General features: G+C 36.8%; 1 protein-coding gene across 1 annotated transcript in view; it reads right to left on the bottom strand.

Annotated features, from left to right (window-relative positions):
* Positions 1–22,311, bottom strand: part of LOC110458655 (protein ovarian tumor locus-like) — a 90,759-nt gene that overhangs the window by 38,667 nt on the left and 29,781 nt on the right. Inside the window, exons 8-9 of the mRNA XM_021510463.1 lie at positions 11,223–11,295; positions 787–898 (exon numbers count right to left, since the gene is read on the bottom strand). Of these exons, the coding sequence (XP_021366138.1) occupies positions 787–898; positions 11,223–11,295 (185 nt within the window). The remainder of the gene's footprint in view (positions 1–786; positions 899–11,222; positions 11,296–22,311) is intronic.

Genomic DNA, 22,311 nt, shown 5'->3' on the forward strand with positions numbered 1-22,311 from the left:
CGTTATTCAAGGGGCCCTTAAGGCATTTAACCCTGTGACCATGTTTGAAGAAAATGGGTTTATATTTGTTGAAGTTATTGCGAAGAAACAAAGTGTGGCAGATAATGACATTTTTCATTATTCAAGGGGCCATAACTCCGCCAAATGGGGTCCACTGAAAGTTTACTGTTTATATGCACTCAATAGTAAAGCAAGTATACTGAATACGAGTTTTTTTCGAGTTCTGTCAATCATCAGCAGTCAGGAGCGACATTTCTGCACGGGAAGTCAATAAATACTGACCTACATTTTTGGACAGTTTTCCGGTACATGGATTTGCTAACCAGAAAGTACTCGTAACCAAACTGCAACCGGTTACTGGGTTACCCGTTCCAGCCCTAATTCTGGTAAATATATAGGTGAAATGGCAATGAAGTATTGCCAAGGTCAAAATACTGTTGGTGTCCAGACACCAAGACATTGCTATACCAATACCATGGCCCTTCATACTTACAAATTTGTTGGATATTCAGTCTCAGAAAAACAAACTTACATATATATTTTTATTTGGTGTGATAATTAAAACCCTTCTATATCCGTTTTATGCTCACCATTCAGTTTGTCTGCGACACATGTGGCAGTTATACCAAAATGTCTGCCACATGTATGCCGTTTATTGCCTAAATACATATCTATTCATAGCTAAACAAAGGCAGAAAGAGGTGTCTCGCTCAAGCTCGATTTATAGGTGTCTTGTGTTTTAGTGGGCTGTCTATCCAAGTTCTGAAATAAACACTATAAAGTTACCTCTCCTGTCTTCCTCCCAGATGTCCAGCTCTGTATTACGGTATATGAGGGGATCCAGCGCCTTAGCAATTCGGTATGGAAGGGGCGGTGTTGTTTTTTTCAGCTGTCGGTCCTGTCAACAAACAAGGATCAAGTTATGAAATTCATATTATATGATCTGTCAACTTTCTTCCAGTCCTCTCGAAATATTTCCTTTGTGTCTGTATTACTATGTCATTTGTATACATAGATACATAGATTTATTCTGACAAAACTCGGATTTTACAATCCTTTGACAGTCAGCTCTGAAATAATAAACAGTTGAATAAAAACATAACTCAATAGTTGTGACTTTCAGATTTCAATATTTTTCTTTGAAACTGTATTTCTACGCTTGGTTTTGCCAGTGTTCATCTCATTTATATTCAAATTGTTTAATTGAGCTTGAATTCATAACATTTGACAGAAAAGTGGTGCTACAACAGTTCTCTGTGTACACGAAAATTTTCAAATATTTAATCTTGATTGCGATTTGTAAATTTTTAAGTTGTGTCCACGTGTAGATGAACTTTCCCTGACATTAGATATATCGGATACATTATAGTCATATTTCCCAAACAATATTTTGTAAACCTCTATCATATCGCCACATGATCTTCTATAAGCTAGTGTTGGTATTTTTGGTTTTTCTAATTGCTCCTTATTAAAGGCCAGCTTCCTGCTTCGCTGTTCGAATTTACGTATCTGTTCTGGCACCAATTCAGAGATGCTCCATAAATGTGGTCCAAAATAATTTTAATGAAGATCTATGGTTAAGAACATTAAAAAGGAACGATATTTAAAACTAATGATGAAAATCTGTTTGGATGGTTGAGGCCCGAGACCATGGAGCCAACAGTAATCACATATGTATCCAATTACTCAGCTATAAGACCACTAGATGTTTTGTTATAGGATGGGGATCACAAAGTTCCATGTTTGGACTCAAGAATCGAGTCCTGAAAGCATGATTGTATGTCTCTTCATACCCATGACCTGTATATATGGATACAGGGTAAAGATATCAACCATTTCAAAGTAAGTACCCAGGGACCAAGTCATCAGGGGTAGGACTGGACCCTGGTACCAATCCTGGAAGTTTTGTTTATACCTCTCTTCATACTGAGCCATTGTAGAGATACTTATGGGGTGGGGATCTGAACTGTTTCCATGTCATGATAAATGGACTAAATCTCTTGGTACAGAGACAAGGGAATTTCTGATAGCATTATTTATCGAAGTTTCCATAGGCAGGCCAAACCCTGATGCCAATCCTGGTAGCATAACTCCACAACCAGCAATTGTTCTTATGGTTATACGATATAGGACTCAACTGTTTCCAAATGGTGACACCAAGACAAAGTCTCTTAAGGCGAGGCCAGCTCAGTGAGTCCATTCCGATATCATGTTGATCTCCTCTCCCCATGCCCAACACCCATTTCAAAGCAATGGCCCAGGTATCAAGTCTCCAGGGGTAGGAGGTTCCAATTTCAGTTCCCCCCTCCCCCCTCCCTCTCTCAGGTGAAGCACACCTTCCGATTACACAAATAGGAGTTCACTCAGCAGAGGGATGCTCTAAACCAAATCAGGTTAAAAATCCTTTTACCTGGACTGAAGGAGCAGGATTTTAAAGATATACTTTTATTCCAATTGGGACGCACCCCTCCGCTCCCAGTGTTGTTTTTTCAAATGACTTTAAGTCATCTTGGCCATAGACTGCTTCAGGCAAAATTTTATTCCTCAGATGGGTAATCTCACTTGAAGTTAATAGTATTTCAATATACTTGTTCTTGCATGCAGTTACAGAAAGATGTCACAGCTTGATGAACAAATGAACAACTGATCAAGATAGAGTGATTTTTATCTTTTTCAATCACCTAAAATCACTAACACAGACAAGAGGTCCATGGGCCTTAAACGGTCACCTGATATATTTATACAGAGAGTTGATTTTGTTTTTAACACTAACAGAAATATTATTCAAAGTGACAAAAAAAAAATAAAAAAAAAATCATTCAATATCTAGCATACAGATTTAAGACTAAAAAGTATTTGAAACTAGCACCTCTGATTCTAAACAAGGAAAATGAAGAAATTTTAGCAGACTGACTCCTTTGGGCCCCACCCTACAGGGGTAGGGCTGGCTCGAATTTTTCATAGTATCAAACTGTCAAATCAGGGTTATAATTTCAATCAAGTTATTAACATGTTATATTCAAAGTATCATTTGCCATTATAAAACATAGTAAATTTTGCCCCCCCCCCCCCCACCTTCCTTCCCAAGGGGGTAAACGTGAGACCCTAAGGTCATAAACCTTAAGACCCCTCCATCTATGAAAAGTGTTTGATTCTACCATATCTGGGTCTTGAGAATAAGATTTTTGAAATTTCAGTCAATTCGACCCTTTTTTGCCCCACCCATCAGCCCTGGGGGGTCAGTCAGGGCTCATATGTACATACCATCAAACTGCTATCCAATACTGATAATGCTAACCTAAATTGAATTACCTCCAATGGCAATTAAACAAATGTTAGTCCAAAATGTGGTTTCCCTATATAAACTATAGTAAAGTTTACCCCCACCCCAGAGGGAAACGCGAGACCCAATACCATATCTGGGTCTTGAGAAGAAGATTTTTGAAATTTTAGTCAATTTGACCCTTTTTGGTCCCACCTCTCAGGCCCCTGGGGGCTGGGGACCAAACCAGCAACTATTTTTGTTGACTTTTGGCCATGGAAGGTTTCTGCAAAATTTCATTGAAATTGGTTCAGGGGTTTTGGAGAAGAAGTCAAAAATGTAAATTGTTTACGGACGCACGACGGACGACGACGGACGACGACGGACAAAAGGCAATCGCAATAGGTCACTTGAGACTTTGTCTCAGGTGACCTAAAAATACAATATAGTGTTTATGTTCTGAATGTCCCTAAACATATTGTTACTGAATCTGTAATGTATATATATACAGGTTTCTCCCCAGAATTTTACCAAACTTCTTTTGATGAACATTAAAACCAAAGAAAGAAATAAGTGTTCCTTATGTCTGAATTTTCGGCAATATTATTGTTTGTTTTTAAATATTCTAAAAAAAATACAATTTATAGAAATGTGTATGAGTTTTGTACATTGAATAATAGATATGACATTTGTCTCTTATCTTTACATTTGTATCCCTTACTTTATCCCCATTAAAAATAATTTAAAGAAGAAATATTTCAAAGCTGTTAGTGCTATAGGGGGAAACACTTACATTAAAAAGTATATATCACGGTTCTTATTATTGAAAGAGAAAATATTTTAATAAATTGTAGTGTTTTTATTTCCTCCAAAACTGCATTAAATACTGCTGTCAGTAAATGTGATTAAATATTAAAACAGCATTTTTATTTGAGCCCTTCTTCCTTAAAAACAAATCCGGATTTTCATTCCGCTTTCTGGTCTGTACTCTACACAATCCAAGATGGCGACCATCACTAACACTGAATACACACGCTATTTCAGCGTTGTCAAATGCAATCATATGTGAGTAAATTGATTTATAACAGATGTAATAAGTGTTTGTTTTGTTAATCCAACACCAGTTTCCTCAATTTATTACCTATTGACCATGCTAAAAGCATACATGCCATAACTTTCCGGTGCAAAATAGTGAGATCAGTGATTATTTTTAGTGAGGTTTGGTCAAAAATAGTGAGATTTTTTCTCTGAATTCATGAGAAATTTGTGGGACATTTAAAACATAAATTATATAGCATATATCATAGTATTGAATCATTTGTGCTATTCTGAAGCCTCTAATTACTTTGTTAGAGCCAAAATTGAAGATTTTTTGATATTTTAAAGGATTTTAGGAAGGTTTACACGTGACATACGGTCCTGATAAAGCTATCAATATTTAAAAGTAAATAAATCACATAAAAGGCAAAAAATAATAGTAATTAAAAAAAGAAGAAATTCCACAGGGTTGTTCTTATTAACCCAGGTTAGAACTAGAAATATGTCAAAATGACATGAAAGTCACCCCATCTCCTGTATGATTATTTCAGTATAATAAATCATTGACCAAGCTACAACTGACATATTTCCACCTGTCAATCAAAATGGTCTAACAATGACCAGGTATGCATACACGCTGTTTAGGTAACCATGCCAACCTACTAGGATATAATAAGAACGCATGTGGTTGATTTACTTGAAGAAAATGTTCCATGTTTTATGACCATAAAACACAAACACTGCAAATAATTTCATTTTTTTTTAAATTTCTGTGACATTCCCTGGCCTTCTTCATCCCAATTTCAAGGCCTTCCACATTCGAACATGCCAAAGTGCCAGGATAAGATAGTTCATCTGTTAAAATGGGGGAAAAAAATGATATAAGAGAACTGAACATGCATATTGGAGCAAATCATTTTCACCAAAACTAAAGGCTGATGATTAAGGAATTTCCAATCCCTATCACTATTTTTGTACAGGTATTGTATTGGTGGTTATTTAACTCCATATTATCAGTTGATAATTCTCAGTAAAAATTATTTGTTTGTAAAACTGTCAATATCGTCTAGTCATTGGTTTCCGCCCGTTATATATTTCCGCGCAGCCATTTTATCAAGCTTTATCTCGTTACTATGTGACCTGCTGGACACAACACAAAGATATTTTAGACGTTTGGCCATCGTCTGTAAACTGACGCAAAAATTACCGGAACTTCGTCCGGAAGACATAAGAATTAATCACCGATTAAAAAACATGCATAAATATGCAGTTTTGCTTAATACACTTTTTATCTTGCTCAAAATGAATACAATGTCAATACCATGTTTTGCCGGTACCTCGAGGTCACCACTGCCACCACACCGCAAACACGATAACATTAAACGGTGTCGAGCGCTTTTATTATAAATTCTGAATATGGCAATGTTCTACTTACCTTACATGACCCTGCACTCTTTCGGTTTTCCATTTCAAGTTCTGCCCTAACGTGTTATGTTGTAAAGTGTCCTAAAGTTGTAAACGTTGTCAGGCGGGATATGAATGTTGATGAAATATTTGTTTGAATGATGGCGCATTTATTTATAACATATCACCATTTGAAATTATAATGTGACGGCTGAAAATGGTATGTAAATAAAAAAAATAGAACAATTTTCATAAATGTCGTAAACTTTTTACTTTGGACGAACTTGATTCAGGCGTGCCGTTTACCGCCGGGAAGGCGGCACCTTCCTACTGATTACGAATGTCCCTTAAATCCCGCATGTTCGGCACCTGCCGTTCGATTAGAAGTTTCGCCGGACTGCAGAGAAATGCAAACCGATACAAAATGTTGCTTGTGTCCGCCAAATTGCGCGTATGCTTTAATGTAGTGTGCCGGCGGCAAACACAAACCCGGCATGTCAAATCAAGTTTGCCCTTTTGCTAGGTGACGTTTTCTTTGTCATTGCGTGAATAGATTGATAAAGAAAAAGAGACGTTACTGAGCTTTTCTTCTTGAACTTTTTATTCAAAAATTTAATTTGGTTTAAAAAGAAATTTTACCAATATAGTCATTGGTGAGACATAAACGTCTCAATCAATCAATAGCAATATATAATATAACAGTCTACCCCTTCGGGAACCTCAAAGGTGACTGATTCATATTCGGAACATCTTTAGTTTGAAATTCGGAACGCCTTTTGGTTGTATGTTAGATCTATTCCTAAAATCGATATCGGAGTTATCCAAAAGCTTGTAATTAGCGACAGAAGCAAACACACGAAAGCTGAAACAGTGGAGGTCAAAATCTGGGACTGAAACCAATATTAATAGTCCCTGATGGGTTTCCCCCAGGGGTGACTAAAAAATATATCTCAAAACATTGGGAATATTCGATTCTAATTTGTTGGGAAATAAATTACCAATAGATACTATTTTTATATATCCAATTCTGAAGAAACTTGTTTTTCTTCTGTTTATGTTATTTTCATTAACACTCAATCCCATCCCACGGCAAGAGAATGAATTCCGATTCAATGTCAGTGTCCGGTTTTCGATTTTATAGTCACCTCCAACATTTCCGTTTCGGTATAAACAAATCTGACATCTCCTTATGTTGCTGTTTAATGTTAATATCAACTGTCATCACATATTAAGTAGCAACTAGCCCCGACTGGATGTGGGATCACTGATTTAATTGCTTTACAGTTCACACATCGGTGAGCAAGTCATCAAGCCATGCCCCGCTAAATCGGCTGGCCGGGCCATTCAGAACTTTCACACCTATGCTGCTAATTGGCCTGGCCTGCTGGCGTGTGAATTCAGACCTTGCAGTGACCAAGGTCAGTGTGAATCCATGTAGCTATTGTTTATTCACTAAGATTGACCAAATTTGTTTCTTTTCGTGAGATCAAATTATTTGCAACAAAAAGCGTGAAAATGGGTTCCAACGCCGTGAGACATTTTGGAAGGCTGTTTTTCATGAGTTTCACGCCTAAATCGTGAGATATGGCATGTATGTAAAAGGATCCGGTGGTAATTGCTTTAGGCTCCAGTGAGCACGCTTGCCCAACACCTGTGGGCTTGTCCGGCCCCCTCCCCACTAATTACAGGCCCCCTGTGGCAATACGCCTATCGTGCAACTGACCAGTGGGGTCATTGCTGGACTTGGGTCAGCTGTGTGATTTAATTAATGTCAATTTCTTGTGTAAAAAGACCACTTTCAGTACAAGTAACAAGGTGATACGGTTCATAGTCTAAGGTGATACGGGTCAATTAAGCCGATACAGCAGGGAGGATTTCAAACTGAAGCTGATACGGAGCCGTATCAGCTAAATGGCCTGGGGAGAACCCCGATATATCATAGTAATCAAGATGCGTCTGATTGAAGACAAGAGATCCCAGAGGGATCTTGGCGCCCACCTTTGTACCATCTTCATTAGTTCTGTGTCAGTTCGATCTTTTCTCTTCTTTCCTCTAATCTGTTTGATCGAGTCATGATAACAGTAAATGCACCTTGTGGTAACTTTTGATCTGATGTGTATGAAAGCCAACCTTCAAAGTGAGTTTGTCATTTCACTTATTTACTAGTACAGTACTTAATGTGAAAGAAATAGAATCGATCGTTGCAATATGAGAGAGATCTGTTTAGTTCTTCTTTTAATCCATTTTGTTTTTATGATCAGTCTCAAAATATAACATGCACAACGAGGGATCAAGGGGAACCTACATTTAAATAGCGATTTTCAATATCAAAATCCAAGATGGCTGCCTGTCGGCCATGTTTTTTTATCCGATCAGTCTCAAAAGTTGCCTTGCACAGACAGCTAAGGTCCAAGGGGAACCTGCATATAAAATTTGAGAAAGATCCCTCTGGTTCTTCTTGAGAAATACCGATAACAAGAATTGTTTAAGGACGGACCACGGACACAACGGACGCATGAGGGTGATTTGAATAGCCCACCATCAGATGATGGTGGGCTAAAAATATAAATGTTTGCTGTATAGGAAACAGGGCCTCAATAAAGGGTTGTCTATAGGATTAAAAAAACTCATCCTATGTGACACAATTATCACCAACATCTTTACCTTAATAGAAATCCGACAAAAGAACGGTGCCATCACAGTGACCTAGAATTCAGCAGAATTCATATGGAAATCAAACTGCAAATTTGTTATGTTTTCTTCCTGAATAAAGAAATACCCAACAACGGAAACAACATTTCAGAACACGATTAATCAAAAACTGTATTTATGATAATGGTTATTCATTTTCATATGCATTTATAGAGGGATTATTCTGTTTGCTTCTGATAAATATATGTTTCCACTGGTTTATACCCTGTAGGTGTAGGAAAACACGTTATATGACATCTGACATACCTAAGGGCAAGGCCAGAGCCAAAGGTCAAGTTTGTTATCTGTCCCTGCTGAGCAATATCTATACAGTGAAACCTGCCAATGTCATCACCTCCATTAGGAGACATTTTTAAGAAGCCCTTTTTCATGATCCATTGATTTCATTGTGAATTAAACCTGTATAAAGAGACAACCTACATTAAACGACTACATTTTGAAATCAAGGGTGGTCTCTCAATACAGGTTCGACTGTATTTGTTTATTGGCTGTGGATCTCAAACCCTGGGGACCAATTACCCTAGGAAAGGGTGGTCAAACAAACCCTGGGGACCAATTACCCTAGGATAGGGTGGTCAAGCAAACCCTGGGGAACAATTACCCAGGGATAGGGTGGTCAAAGAGGCCAACCCTGGTAGCATATGTAGTTACATGGTTTGGGTCTCAACCATTTCCAATGCTTGGCAATGTCGACTTAATTCTGCTCATATTTTGAAATTAGAAACAAGTCTTTCCAATCTTAAGTTAAAAGTTGAGTTAATATTTACAATATAAATGGATTTACAAGTTTTGAAGTCAGGTATTTTTTAAATCATTGTGAAATTAAAAATACATAAATGAGTTATCCGATTTTGTAGGAATTCATTGTTCAGCCCACAATCTTTGGATTAATTATGCTAACGAGTCAAGCCACCAATGTTTGATCAATTATGCTGATGAGTCAAGTCATCAATGTTTGATCAATGTTTGATCATTTATGCTGATGAGTCAAGCCCCCAATGTTTGATCAATTATGCTGATGAGTCAAGCCCCCAATGTTTGATCAATTATGTTGATGAGTTAGATTTAATGATTGGTGGACAGACATTGAGATAACTATAGAGAGCATCTGTACCTCTGCAGGCCCTACATATGTGCTTAATGCATCGAAATTATCAAGCCTTGCATAGACAAAAATGTACACCAAAGTCCTATAATAAAACACACTTTTCACTTCCAGTGAATATCTCAGAATCAAGGTGTTTATGTCCAGTAGTGGATAACAAGAGATCCCAGAGGGATCTTGGCGCCCACCTTTGTACCATCTTCATTAGTTCTTTGTCAGTTCGATCTTCTATCTTCTTTCCTCTAATCTGTTTGATCGAGTCATGTTAACAGGTAAATGCACCTTGAGGTAACTTTTGATCTAAACTTAATACTGATGTGTATGAAAGACAACTTTCAAAGTGAGTTTGTCATTTCACATATTTACTAGTACAGTACTTAATGTGAAAGAAATGGAATCTATCATTGCAATATGAGAAATATCTGTTTAGTTCTTCTTTTAATGCATTTTGTTTTAATGATCAGTCTCAAAATATAACATGCACAACAAGAGATCAAGGGGAACCTACATATAAAATTTGAGAAAGATCCCTCCCGTACTTCCCGAGAAATAGCGATAACAAACTTTCACTATCAAAATCCAAGATGGATGCCTGTCGGCCATGTTATTTATCCGATCAGTCTCAAAAGTTGCCCTGTACAACTAAGGACAAAGGGAAACCTACATATGAAATTGAGAAAGATCCCTCTAGTACTTCTTGAGAAATACCGATAACAAGAATTGCTTAAGGACGGACCACGGACGGACCACGGACGCAGGGTGATTTGAATAGCCCACCATCAGATGATGGCTAAAAAACTAACAAAAGGCCTATTGTATTGGGCACCTGTCTTTCATCACACATCTTTGACCTTCAGTGAGGGTATTGGTCAAATTTATCTAAATAGGCAAAATATCCCTTTGTTATTAGAATGTTTTAATCACTTTGCTCACTCCAAACCTGGTTAAAATGCCATCGCCCACACTAAAGAAGGAGGAAATTAAATATTTACCACTGTTTCCCCATTAGACCCTTGCCCCTCATACATCCATAAGGTTTAGACAGCAGTTTCATTGGATTTTCATTCACTAATTTAAAATATTGTTAAGTATGTAATAGCTTTTTGTCTGGTACAGTAGATGGTTGAGTTTGATAACATACAGATTATACTTGACAGGTGAAGGAAAGAGACCCAACTGTTGTTAATATATTGTCCCAAGGTCATAAACAGATTGACAGCCCTTACATAATTTGTGTCACTGTGTCCGGATTCCCAGTCAGAAGACAAAAGCAATTTTTTCATACTTTTTCAGATCGCCCCAAACATTCAGATTCAGTATTCCCATGGTAACAGGTTGACATCAACATTCTTTTATGATTTCATATTTTCTTATTTCCAAGGAAAATACATTTAGATGTCATCAAAACTAAAATCACCGATTTGTCTGATATGTAAGCAAGAATTGGTTTATGCCAGTAATATTAAGGTGTTTTGAACATTGTCTGATACTCAAGTAAAGTTTTAGAATTTCAGTCTCTGTAAAATATAAATGCTTACAATTTTGTGTAATATATAACTAGCTTTGTCATCCAGGTTTCATCAATCCATTGTGAAATGGCTGGATTTAGCAGACACTTTAAACGGAAATGGGAGAATCTGTCAAAAAATTGGTTAAAAAGTGGCCCGACTGCACACCAATGTCTACAAGTAAAATGTTTACCTTGTTACGTTGCTCCCGTGCTTCACTGCTGCTGCTGCTGCTGTTACTACTGGCAACAGATCCTGGACTGTCACTGAAAAAATCCAGATATTCAAGACATAAACATTAAAAGATATTTAGGAACCCAGTACTGATGGCTGCAAAACTTAACTGGTACATTTTCCTCCCAATATTGATTGCTATAAGTTTTAATGTCACCTCAAGGGTAGCAGGACCTTAGGTATGTATTATCTGCTTTTTCACATTGAAGTCCAGTGATTGATTTCCTCAATGCTCTTAAATGTAATAATCAATGACGTTGTATGAACCATCTGTGACGGGGAACACAAGTTGTCACTGTGCTGTCTGTGGGTTTACAACATTAGAAGGCCACATAACCACTGTCTGGCATGCTTAACACTATCTGTATTGGTCCGATATAAAAAACAATAAGTCTAATTATTTTAAATTTTCAAGATAACATTCAAAGCTTTCACACTGCGGCAGTTAACCGTGATTTAATCTCCCCCTATTTTATACATGACTTTTATACAAAGCATTATGATGTGTACGACTTCTTACCACACTGAAGCTGTAGCTTATTACAGGGATCTAAGATATACACAAAATGAAAAAATAAATCTACTTTTCCAATCAATTTCTCTTTGTGTATGGCACCAGTGTATAACATGCTGTTGCGTTATTTTCTACAAAGAAACCACATGGTCAGAACTAAATACACTATAATATAATGATTACCGAACAATCACTTTTCACGATCATTTTGTTGCTATTAGGGTTTAACATAAAACTTATATAAAACATTTGTGTCCTACATTTACTTTCAATCCTTTCCTTTTCCTTTGATATATTTCCGCATCAATTCTTCAGAATTATTATTTGTTAATTGTAACAGAGATTGTAGGTGGCACCCAAGCCTACGTTTTCTCAAAGTAACTTTTTATTGGTCCAATGGACCTATTTCATTTCAGTAGTAATAACCGTACTACTGGAACGGTAGTATGCATACTCTGTACCTAAACCCATCTTTATAACCCAAAGCAAAGGATTAGAAAATCCATCTTTCCTTCCCTGAATGAAAGGTTAATACAAACAAATGAGATTTCTTTGTCATATCTCCATCTCCTTCCTTGGCATCCTGACAACTGACAGGATGTGGTGTTGGATTTGTCAGTCCTTGTGTTTCATTTTGTTGCTTCAACTCATCTGCCATCTTTTAAGCCTGTCAATTTTGATGTTAACTGAAAGTTTGTGCCATTTTTGGCCAGTCATTTTTCCTCGTGCACCAAGTGCAGTGTATCAGTGTCTGTTTTGTTGGTATTGATTCACTAATCTGCATCACACTGTATCTTTTCTGCATTGTTTTTCTCGTTGCAGCTGTTTATTTGTGTACCAATGGACCTTTTTGTTAGTGTCGACCCTTTAGTCTGTGTCATGGTGTATATTTCCACGCTGCTCATTACAGCACAGAAGGTTATTTCAATACAGTTTGCTACCCATATAGTTTGTTACTGTAGCGGAACTGGACTAGGTTGATCGTCGGCGACCAGGTAGCTCAATTGGTCTAGTATCTGTCTAGAGGTCGGAGAGTCCCAGGTTCGACCTCCACTTAGCCGTTGCATTGGCTCATTTGTTGTTTATAGCTGCTCATTATACTTGTGTATTTAGGATATTGTTTATCATAGCTCATACTGGCCAGTAACAGGGGTCAGCTTATGGGGGTTTGCATTCTTTGGGGACCCGCATGATGTTTGTCTCCAGGGCCACCCTTGTTCCAAAGAGTCTTCTGTTCAGTTATACTTGCTTGCCTCCCAAAGACGTTCAATATTCCAAATCAACCTGGAGGTGCAACAAGTAAGGACTGATATAGCATAGGCTCTTGTATTGTCTTGTGAATTTCCTACTTTTCATTTCAACAGATCCTCCAGACAGACAGGGTTGTCCCTCCATTCCAGGAACACTCTGAAGCATGGAAGGGGACTGTCAGACCTGGGTTTGGCATAATCACAGGATGAATCGGCAGCAAATAGATAAGCTGGAGTCAAAAAATTAGTGGCTTAAACGAGCAAGTGATTGGATTTGGAAATGTTAACCACTTTTACGGACCTTATCACAACCTGTTGAAAATACTTATAAACCAATGCTGTTATGCAAGCTGAAATGAACTCAAATCAGATTATCACCGGACAACTGGGCAGTCCATGTAAAAACAACACTCGCATATAAGTGGCCACAACATATTTATGTGTACACAGAAGGTGATTAATTATTAGTTTACTCCTACAAAGGTACAACACATTTGATTTTCTTTCGAATGAAGTCACTGGCGGATGATGACGCTTGGGATCAGCGTTTTCAAACGGTTTACCTGTATATCGAGGTTTAACCCGAAAATGATGACACTCAAAATACTTTGCACAACACAAGGGATTGGGGTGCACAGCAAAATTTAACCCCCGCAAATATGTACCGATTACAAATTACAATAAGATTAGATCAACAGTCAATTAATTGACACTGTACGAGATTTTTAAGCTGCATTCACTAGCAATCCTGATTTTGAACAATTCAGAAATTCATACAGGTTCAGCTGATTTAAATATTCTTCTTCATCAAGCTTTAGGCGACGCATGCAAACCACAGATAAAACAGGTTGATTCAACCGTCGAGGTTTGCTCTACATGTTTCACCCTAGTTTCGTTTGGAGATGGTGGTGCAATGCCATGGTGTCTGAATCAATATATAGGGCTTCCTTATAGGTCAACATGGACTAATAGAATCCATCCCTGATGTGAGGTATGGATAAGGTTATTCAAACCCAAGGGATAAAATATTGAGCAGGAGACCCGAGGCTTGTACCCTGCTTTTCGCTAACCATAAAATTTAACTGTAACAAGTAGTTTTGTTTTAAACAGTGGTTGTAATTACTTTGTTCAAATGAAAACTGTTAACAAATGCTGCTTTAATAGTTTTTACTAAACTTGATTTCATCATCCTCCGGCTTGCTTTCACATTGTATCATCCAGATGCTTGAACTAGACTAAGTGATTTAAAAGGCTATTAAAGTGCCTAACCAACCATGGTAAGTAGTGTGCACAACAATAATCCAGGAGGTTGGGAAACGTTTATGTTTTGAAAATGTGTTCAAACTGTTTTCAACAAATGACTTATAGAATTGTACAAACAAGTGATGCATTAACCCTAGTGGTGCTGAATTGTTCCATATGGGGATACACCTAGTGCTGAATTGTTTGAATTTTTTTTTTTTAAATTCAGTAAAAACAAATTATGTTTAAATGTTCTTCAGAATTGGATCTAAGCCATTAAAGTCGTTTTATAACCGAGATATACCTAAAACATGTATATTTAGGCCATTTATACTACCAGTTGTGTTACTGATGTTTTACAATTCGCATCAAAACAGGCAAAATCAAATTTTCTCTATTCTCACTATAACTTGCAAAATTATATCTAAATGGTGTTGATATAATATGCAAGAGATTAGATAGTATCTATCATAGATATAATTACATATTAGACAGGTTGTAGAAAGATGTTTGGTAAGTTTTCAGTATCATGTAGGGGAGATAACTCATCAGTGTGGAAATTCAAATTTTTCATAAATTCATATACTAGTTTTCATGTAGTGTCGATGTCAATGTAAGCTGATCCAGCTTCTTGGGATACTAATACCACTTATAAAACATACCTGCAGAAAATAATCTTCATACTCCATATCCTTCAGTTCCAATTAAGTGAAAACAAAGTCGGTCTAATCATTATAAGCAATATACAGGGTATAACCATACAAGTCTAATATTGTCCATCTAAACAATGAAAGTTAGTAGTGAAATGGTAAAATATATACACATCGGATTTTACATTACTCTTCGGTGTGGTCTTGTTCTCCTAACTTTTGCCATTTGTAGGCTTAAATATATTCTGACTTTGTGTGATACAACTGAAAGCAGGGCTCGATACACAATGGTACACAACACTGCTGGCACTGAAAGCAGGTTTCGTGTCCTGTCCTTTTTGGAGGTACAATGCCTGGATTGGACGATTTAAAAATGTCGGCTCCAGCTGGCCCACACACAATGCACTGTCTCCTGCCATGAGCTCTTTTGTTTTGTTGATGGTAAATGGCTGAGGAAATGCCTTGCTGTTAATCTTTGAAAGATTCAGATTTCACCTTTCTTCTTTTTTGACCCATTCTTGGAACTTCAGCAGCTTCAACCATTTGGGCCACAAGCTCTCTCCTGAATACTCTTTGCTGAACTGGTTGAGGGATCCTGTACTTGTAGAGGAGATACGAATTTAACACTGCTAGACCAAGCATATGGAAAAACACTTTCTTCCACCACTTTAAGGTCCACCTGTTAAAACCTCCATAGGCAACCATCTGGTCACAGCGGTCAACAGCGCCCATGTGACGGTTATATGAAAGGACACAGTCTGGCTTACGAATGTGGTTACCTTCATGATCTCGTTTCCCTGTGTCAACCATGCTACCTGTTTTAAAGCAGGGTAAAAGTATGGAATGCTGATATGCAAATGGTTACCAGATGCTGTAGTTAACTTAAATACAAGTTTTGAATGTAGTTGTGAAATTCTATGTGCAACTTTTTTTTCAAACGATTCACTGATCAATGTTGGTTAAATTTATTGTTTTATGTTCATAAAATGAAGTTCATATTTATTTAACCATAATAGCAGGGATTTGGATCTGTGTAGACTTTTTTATTTTTAATTAACCTGAAGTTTATAATACTGTTCTGTACAGTGTATCATATATACATCATTTCAACACTGCAAGGTTATATATCATGTACGCATAAATGTACATCTTAAAACTGATGTAAACATAATTTTGATGCTTTTACCTTCATGTATTGTAGTTAGGAGACAGACATCCTTCTTATCAGCATATTTCATGCCAACAAGAGTGCCATTGTTGACCACAAATATCTCCCCTTTAGCAGGTTTTGTAGATTTCAGACTCTGTGGAATACCCCGTCTGTTACTTCGCACAGTTCCACATGCAAGTGTTGCATTTAGATACAAGTTATTAAATAAATGGAGACTGCTGAAATAATTGTCCATGTATAAGTGGTAGCCTTTATTCAAATATGGACTGACAAGGCGCATCACTAAGTCATAGGTAAGTCCAAATGTGCTTTGTGATACCAGCTGCCACCCTTCACGTCCAGTATAGAGTTCAAGTCTGCAACAGTATCCTTTGCTTGAATCACAAAGCATGTATACTTGAAGTCCATACTTAATCGGTTTATCCGGACTGTATACTCGGAAGTTAAGGTTTCCCCTCCAAGGAATCATTCCTTCATCAACTGCAGTATGTTGTCCAGGATAATACATTCTTTGAAAATTTGTTTGAATGTCTTGATATGGCTCTCCCAACTTCTGTAATGGGGAATAACCCACCTGTCCACGTTGATGGGCCTGTGTTGTCAGACAGATGTAAAAATGATATTATAGCCAAGAATCTATCCCTCGACATCAATTTACCAAAAAATGGTGTATTGATAACTGGATATGTTGACCAATAATCATGTATGTTTGCTTTCGCCAACTTTCACCTTCTACCTTCACGCCAACTTTCCTCGGCAAAAACATCATTGTCAGCTGTTTCAGTCTCACAGTCGTCAGAATAAAACCCTTCAAAATCGTCACTATCATCATCGACGAATACTTCTTCAAAAATATCTCTAAATTCAGGCAAAACATGTTCTAGTTCGGCGACATTGTCGGCGTCCGCCATGTTGTTTAAATTGACAATGCGAAGGAAGCTGTGTACAACTAGACTAACATAGCCTTACAGCAAATGTTTATAATTACAAAATCCCCCAAACTAGTATGTAGATATGAAAAACAATCTGTATCCATAATTCAACCATTTACTTCAACAAACAATGCCTCTAGATTGAACAACGGTAAAAAACCGACCTTACTATGAACAGATGACGTCTGGTATTTTACGATCATCACGTGACGAAGTTTGGAATTCCCTTGCACAACGCATGTGTACGTAAATAATAACTCATTTCACACCTCAAAAATATACAGAAACATATAAAAAATAACCTTTCTTCATGTTTCAATCGTTTAATTTAACTTTCGATACTTTAAAGTTTGATTCCCGAGGTCAACTCGGTTATTGTTGTCTGGTAGTAACACGTGACGAAATGGGGATTCCCGTGTCACTTGAAAGAAGCTGTGGGTAACGAAAGCAGTAAGCATTTCGTATTATTGATGCATTTTTACAACGAAAGAAAACAGAGAATCAAAAAACAAAAACTCAAGCTATTTTCACGTTTCAGTAGTTTACTTTTCATCGATCAGTTCAAGCAAAAATCGTTTGTTTATAAATATCACGTGACAGGGTCTAGCGAATTATCGACTGAAAACATCAATTCTCTTATTTTAAGTATGTTAAACTGTAACGAATTAACAATTAAATATCAATTATGGTAGAAAATTACTTACTTGACATTGAAAATACACGTAAACGCCTAAAAGTATCCTACAATTCCGTACCTGAACCAGAGCACCTGTCAGATAAACATGTGCCTCGGAGCATTTTACCGCGCAAAAAAATGTTACGTTTCCGGTGACGTAATACACCACTAAAAATAGGCCCTAAAATATCGGATATCCAGCCAAATGTGTGCTTTCCAAGAATGTATCGATCGTTATTCCAAGACGACACGGAGTTTGATTTTCATCTTTGACATACAAAAGAATGAAATATTAAGATATTTATTGATATAAATTGCATATCAATATCTTTTCTATTTAATGCATAAATTATCATTTAGAAATGGGGATTCCCATATCTTCTGTGGAACGCCAAAAGGCGGGTATAGCACTTGACCGGTGGAACGCCGAAGGGCGGGTATAGCATTACTAGGGTTAATTAACACCTGAAAACAGGTACAATCAATGTCACAATGCAATACGACACAGGACCTTGACCACATCTCCCTTACGGAGGATGCCTCTCCATTTTTCTTCCACATGGGCTTTGTTGGACTGGGTATCCCGTTTTTTTGCAAGTGCTTCAATATGATTCGAAATAAACTGAATATGTACCAAGGCCCTAACAAAGCTTACAATCTAGTATTGTCTTTGTACAAATATAGAGAAAATCACAAATTTAAACAGGAAACTTGCCTGAATACAGTAGAGAAGTGATAGGACTGGTTAGCCTACACTGAGAAACACTTAAGGGCGAAAAAATCAATTCTACGACTTAATCTACCTTATTATACCAGTAAACTTCAATTAGCATTGAATTTTACAAAACACAATCTAAATCACAAATTCATGACCCAACTTAATGACGTACCAGCTAAATAATCTATGCATGGCTAACTTAATGATGTACAATCTAAATCATATTTGCATGGCCCAAATTACGGAAACACTCTCCAAATTAGCGGAGCACCATTTAAATTTAAAAACCATATCCAAGTTGTCGGGACATGGACCAGTTTTCAGGAACAACAACCAATTTTCAGGGACAACAACCAATTTTCAGGAACATAACAATTCAATAAGATTGTGCCTTTGTTCCCGAAAACTGGTCGTTGGCCCCCGAAAATTAAGTCGTTGTCCCGCTCACTCGCACAGCGGTATTCCCTTTGATGTAGCCGCGCTCCGGCGAAGCCCGTACAGGTGAGGCAGTCTATAGTCCCTGCCTTGCTGGCCGTGTTGTCGGTATAGCTATGCAACGACGGTTGCTCTAATTCCGTAATCAAAACGATATAATAACACAGGTCGATAGTACACTTATATTTACTTCGAATGAAATAAATAAAGACCAAGGAAATAATGCTTATTTTGTACTACGGCCAGGGTTAGGATCGAAATGAACGACCATTTGAGAATAATGCATAACTTTTACCGTATTGCTGAACTGGTGCTTTGATACATCACTCCAGGGACACATGAAGCCAGTATATACGTCTCTGATCACTCATATAATAATCAAAGACACAATATGAACTCTCAATATTAACGATATTTAATGACGAATGATAAGTACGTCCCGATGTCGTATACAACTTATATTACGTAAACTATATCCCCCGGCTCCGTTCGGTCCGAGGTAAATGTTCATAAACGAACCACTGTATATATATATATATGTTAAGACAGTTTACGTTCCTATTTTGCTTCATATACCTTTCAATCGTTTTTTATGTTGTTAATAGTTTTGTGATTTATATAATCCTCTTAGTAAGGAGATTCCCGATCACCTGTCCTCTCAGCTTTTAATTTCTATTGTATTTAACATAAATGTATTTTATTCATATTTTGGTGTTTTTTTAATCATTACTGATATAATTTCAATTAAATGGAACTTTATCTTTCCTGTACTGTCGTAAGAATATCCCTTCTGATTTAATGTTTCATGTTATAATATTTAAGGTTGAACTTTCTATTTAGTTTAGGTTATCGGGTGATAAAGAAAAAATAATTTACCCGGGTTCCATTGTAGTTATCACCCGATAACCTAAATTGAATAGAAAGTTAATCCTTATATTTATAGCCTTTTTCTTTACATAAAACGCGTCCATTTATGTCATCAAAGTAAACGTATGTAAATGAACACACAATCCAGCCGTCCTGTCAGTCAACAACGTGACGTCATCGGAATGTATGAATTTCAACAATGTATATTTACATTTCAACAATGTATCTTTTGCATGAATACACTAATGAGTTACACATCTGGTATCCGAGGTACTCCTGTTAACTTCCTAAAACAGCAATGTAAGCTCCCGGGTTGTTGAAACTTCGAGTGATAATGACAATGATCTCCACAAAGGCTTTCATTAGAAAAAATACCATTTAAGTTACGTACACTTATGTGTTTAAAGTGAACGAAATTTTCGAAATATCTTGTTTCTTTATTCATTTAAAGCGAACTTAACCATTTCAGAAAGATAATGTGCATCCGTATGTCAGTTATCAAAACTGTATAAAGTAAAGAGAGAAAAAAAATAGAGCATTATTCTTAACCAGAGACGTTATATTACAATATATACGACTTTGGTGTATAGTCTAAACAGTTGCTCTCGTCTAACGAACCTGTGATTACTAAAATTTAGAACCTATGAAACTTCTTATATAAAAGGCTAAGCGTGATCCGGTTGTTAAATATATGAATTATCAGAATTAATATTGAATATTGTATTACCTGTCTTCAGACAGAGACATATAAAGCCGTAAGTAGTATATACGTTTCCGCTTCAGGTCAACCATGACAATCAGAATAATATATAAACTAAAGGTATTTTGTTTTGGTTTCCTTTATATCATAACCAGAGACCTTCTCTGTATTAACGTAATATGTTAGGTATCAGTACATTTTACTCATAGTTCCAGTAGTATTAGTAATCATTATCATATACATATATAGATAAAATATATTGCCGTGTGAATGATGTAATTGATATACAGTAGGTGTTAAGATAAGTTCTGTGCACTGATCTTACACGAAAATGGCACCGTTTCATTGGTTGATATACCTGTCAATCACGCGCGGTAGAGAGGTGGGCCCTCGCGATGATTGGTTGATGTTCTTGTCGATGCTCCGCTGTTGTTTGATTGACAAGAATATCACGGGCCGTAATTCTCGTCACACTCTGGTGCATGCTGTGTACACAACCGCCAGTCATGTCGTCGTTGAACAGCACTACTACGTGATCTGTTTCTGTGCCGGATTATATATATTGCAAAGTTACTGTACCGCTACGGTCCAAATATACGGAAATGTATCAGTAAAAATATTTACAAAATAACTTCAACGTTGGTGTCTTCTGTGTTTGAATGTCAATAAAACGTATAGCATATTTTCGGTATTACCGTTTAATGACAAATCGACGACACTGTGTCGTCCTTATGTTAGGTCGAAAATTCAAATAAACAACAAAATACCGACAGTTACACATTTGATATTATTCAATACAGTACTTATTGATGTGTAATGCCACGGACTTAGATATAATTAAACATCTTTGTTCAATAATGAAAAGCATCTCGATCCACTCCTTGAGCCGGCTTAGGTGTGAAATTTGCGACAGGTACAAAATACTAAACACACCTGTGTCCAGTGCTTGATTGATAGGTTTTGCGTCCGCTTCACTACCGAGTAGTTCGGTCAATCACTGGTAAGATGTACAGGTGTGAAAACCACGTGATTATGTGGATATCCAATGCAATAACCTGAATTGAATTAATAATGTTTAATAAGATACAATGTATCATAAACAAAATTATAGCGGATACGTACGTATATACTGGTTTTATTCGTCTTTGATTAGAATTATGATAACGGAATATTTTCAGTATATAGGTTGTTTCTATAATTTTGTAGAGGTAGGGGTGCTGCCATGATATAAATGTAAATTAGAAATGTTTTATAATACTTTGGCAGTGCGATCACATTACATTATTACCATGCTGATATGATATTTAAACATTATTAGCTGTATACATGGATAATTACAATGGCACATGTAGTCACAGGTAAAGCATAGTTTCAGGTAGATTCAAGCATATCACACCTGCCGGTTGAAATAACAGACCTGTGCTCTAAGGGGGTTAGAGGTGTGATCAAACACCACACAAGTTCTGTATTACCACTGTCATAATTATGCTGTAATGAGTTAATTGGAGATTCCCAGGTAAGACCCACAGGTAAGAAAACTGTACCTGGTAATCCAATTCAATTCAGTTTATTGCTTTGAAAAGCCACATAATCACGTGGTTTCACACCTGTATATTTTACCTGTGATTATCCAAACTACTCGGTAGTGAAGCGGACGCAAAACCTATCAATCAAGCACTGGACACGGTGTGTTTAGTGTGATGTACCTGTACCCAAATTTTAAAACTAAGCCGGCTAAAGGAGTGGATCGAGTTGCTTTACATTATTGAACCAAGATGTTAAATTATAACTTGTGTATATTACATGTATATGGAGAGAAAAAGTTTAACCTTCATAATTCAATTATATTTTCGAGATAAATATAATCACGGACTCAGATTATCTAAGTCCTCG

The sequence above is a fragment of the Mizuhopecten yessoensis genome, unplaced genomic scaffold (genome assembly GCF_002113885.1).
Source record: "Mizuhopecten yessoensis strain PY_sf001 unplaced genomic scaffold, ASM211388v2 scaffold9685, whole genome shotgun sequence".
In the NCBI taxonomy this organism is placed as follows: Eukaryota; Metazoa; Mollusca; class Bivalvia; order Pectinida; family Pectinidae; genus Mizuhopecten; species Mizuhopecten yessoensis.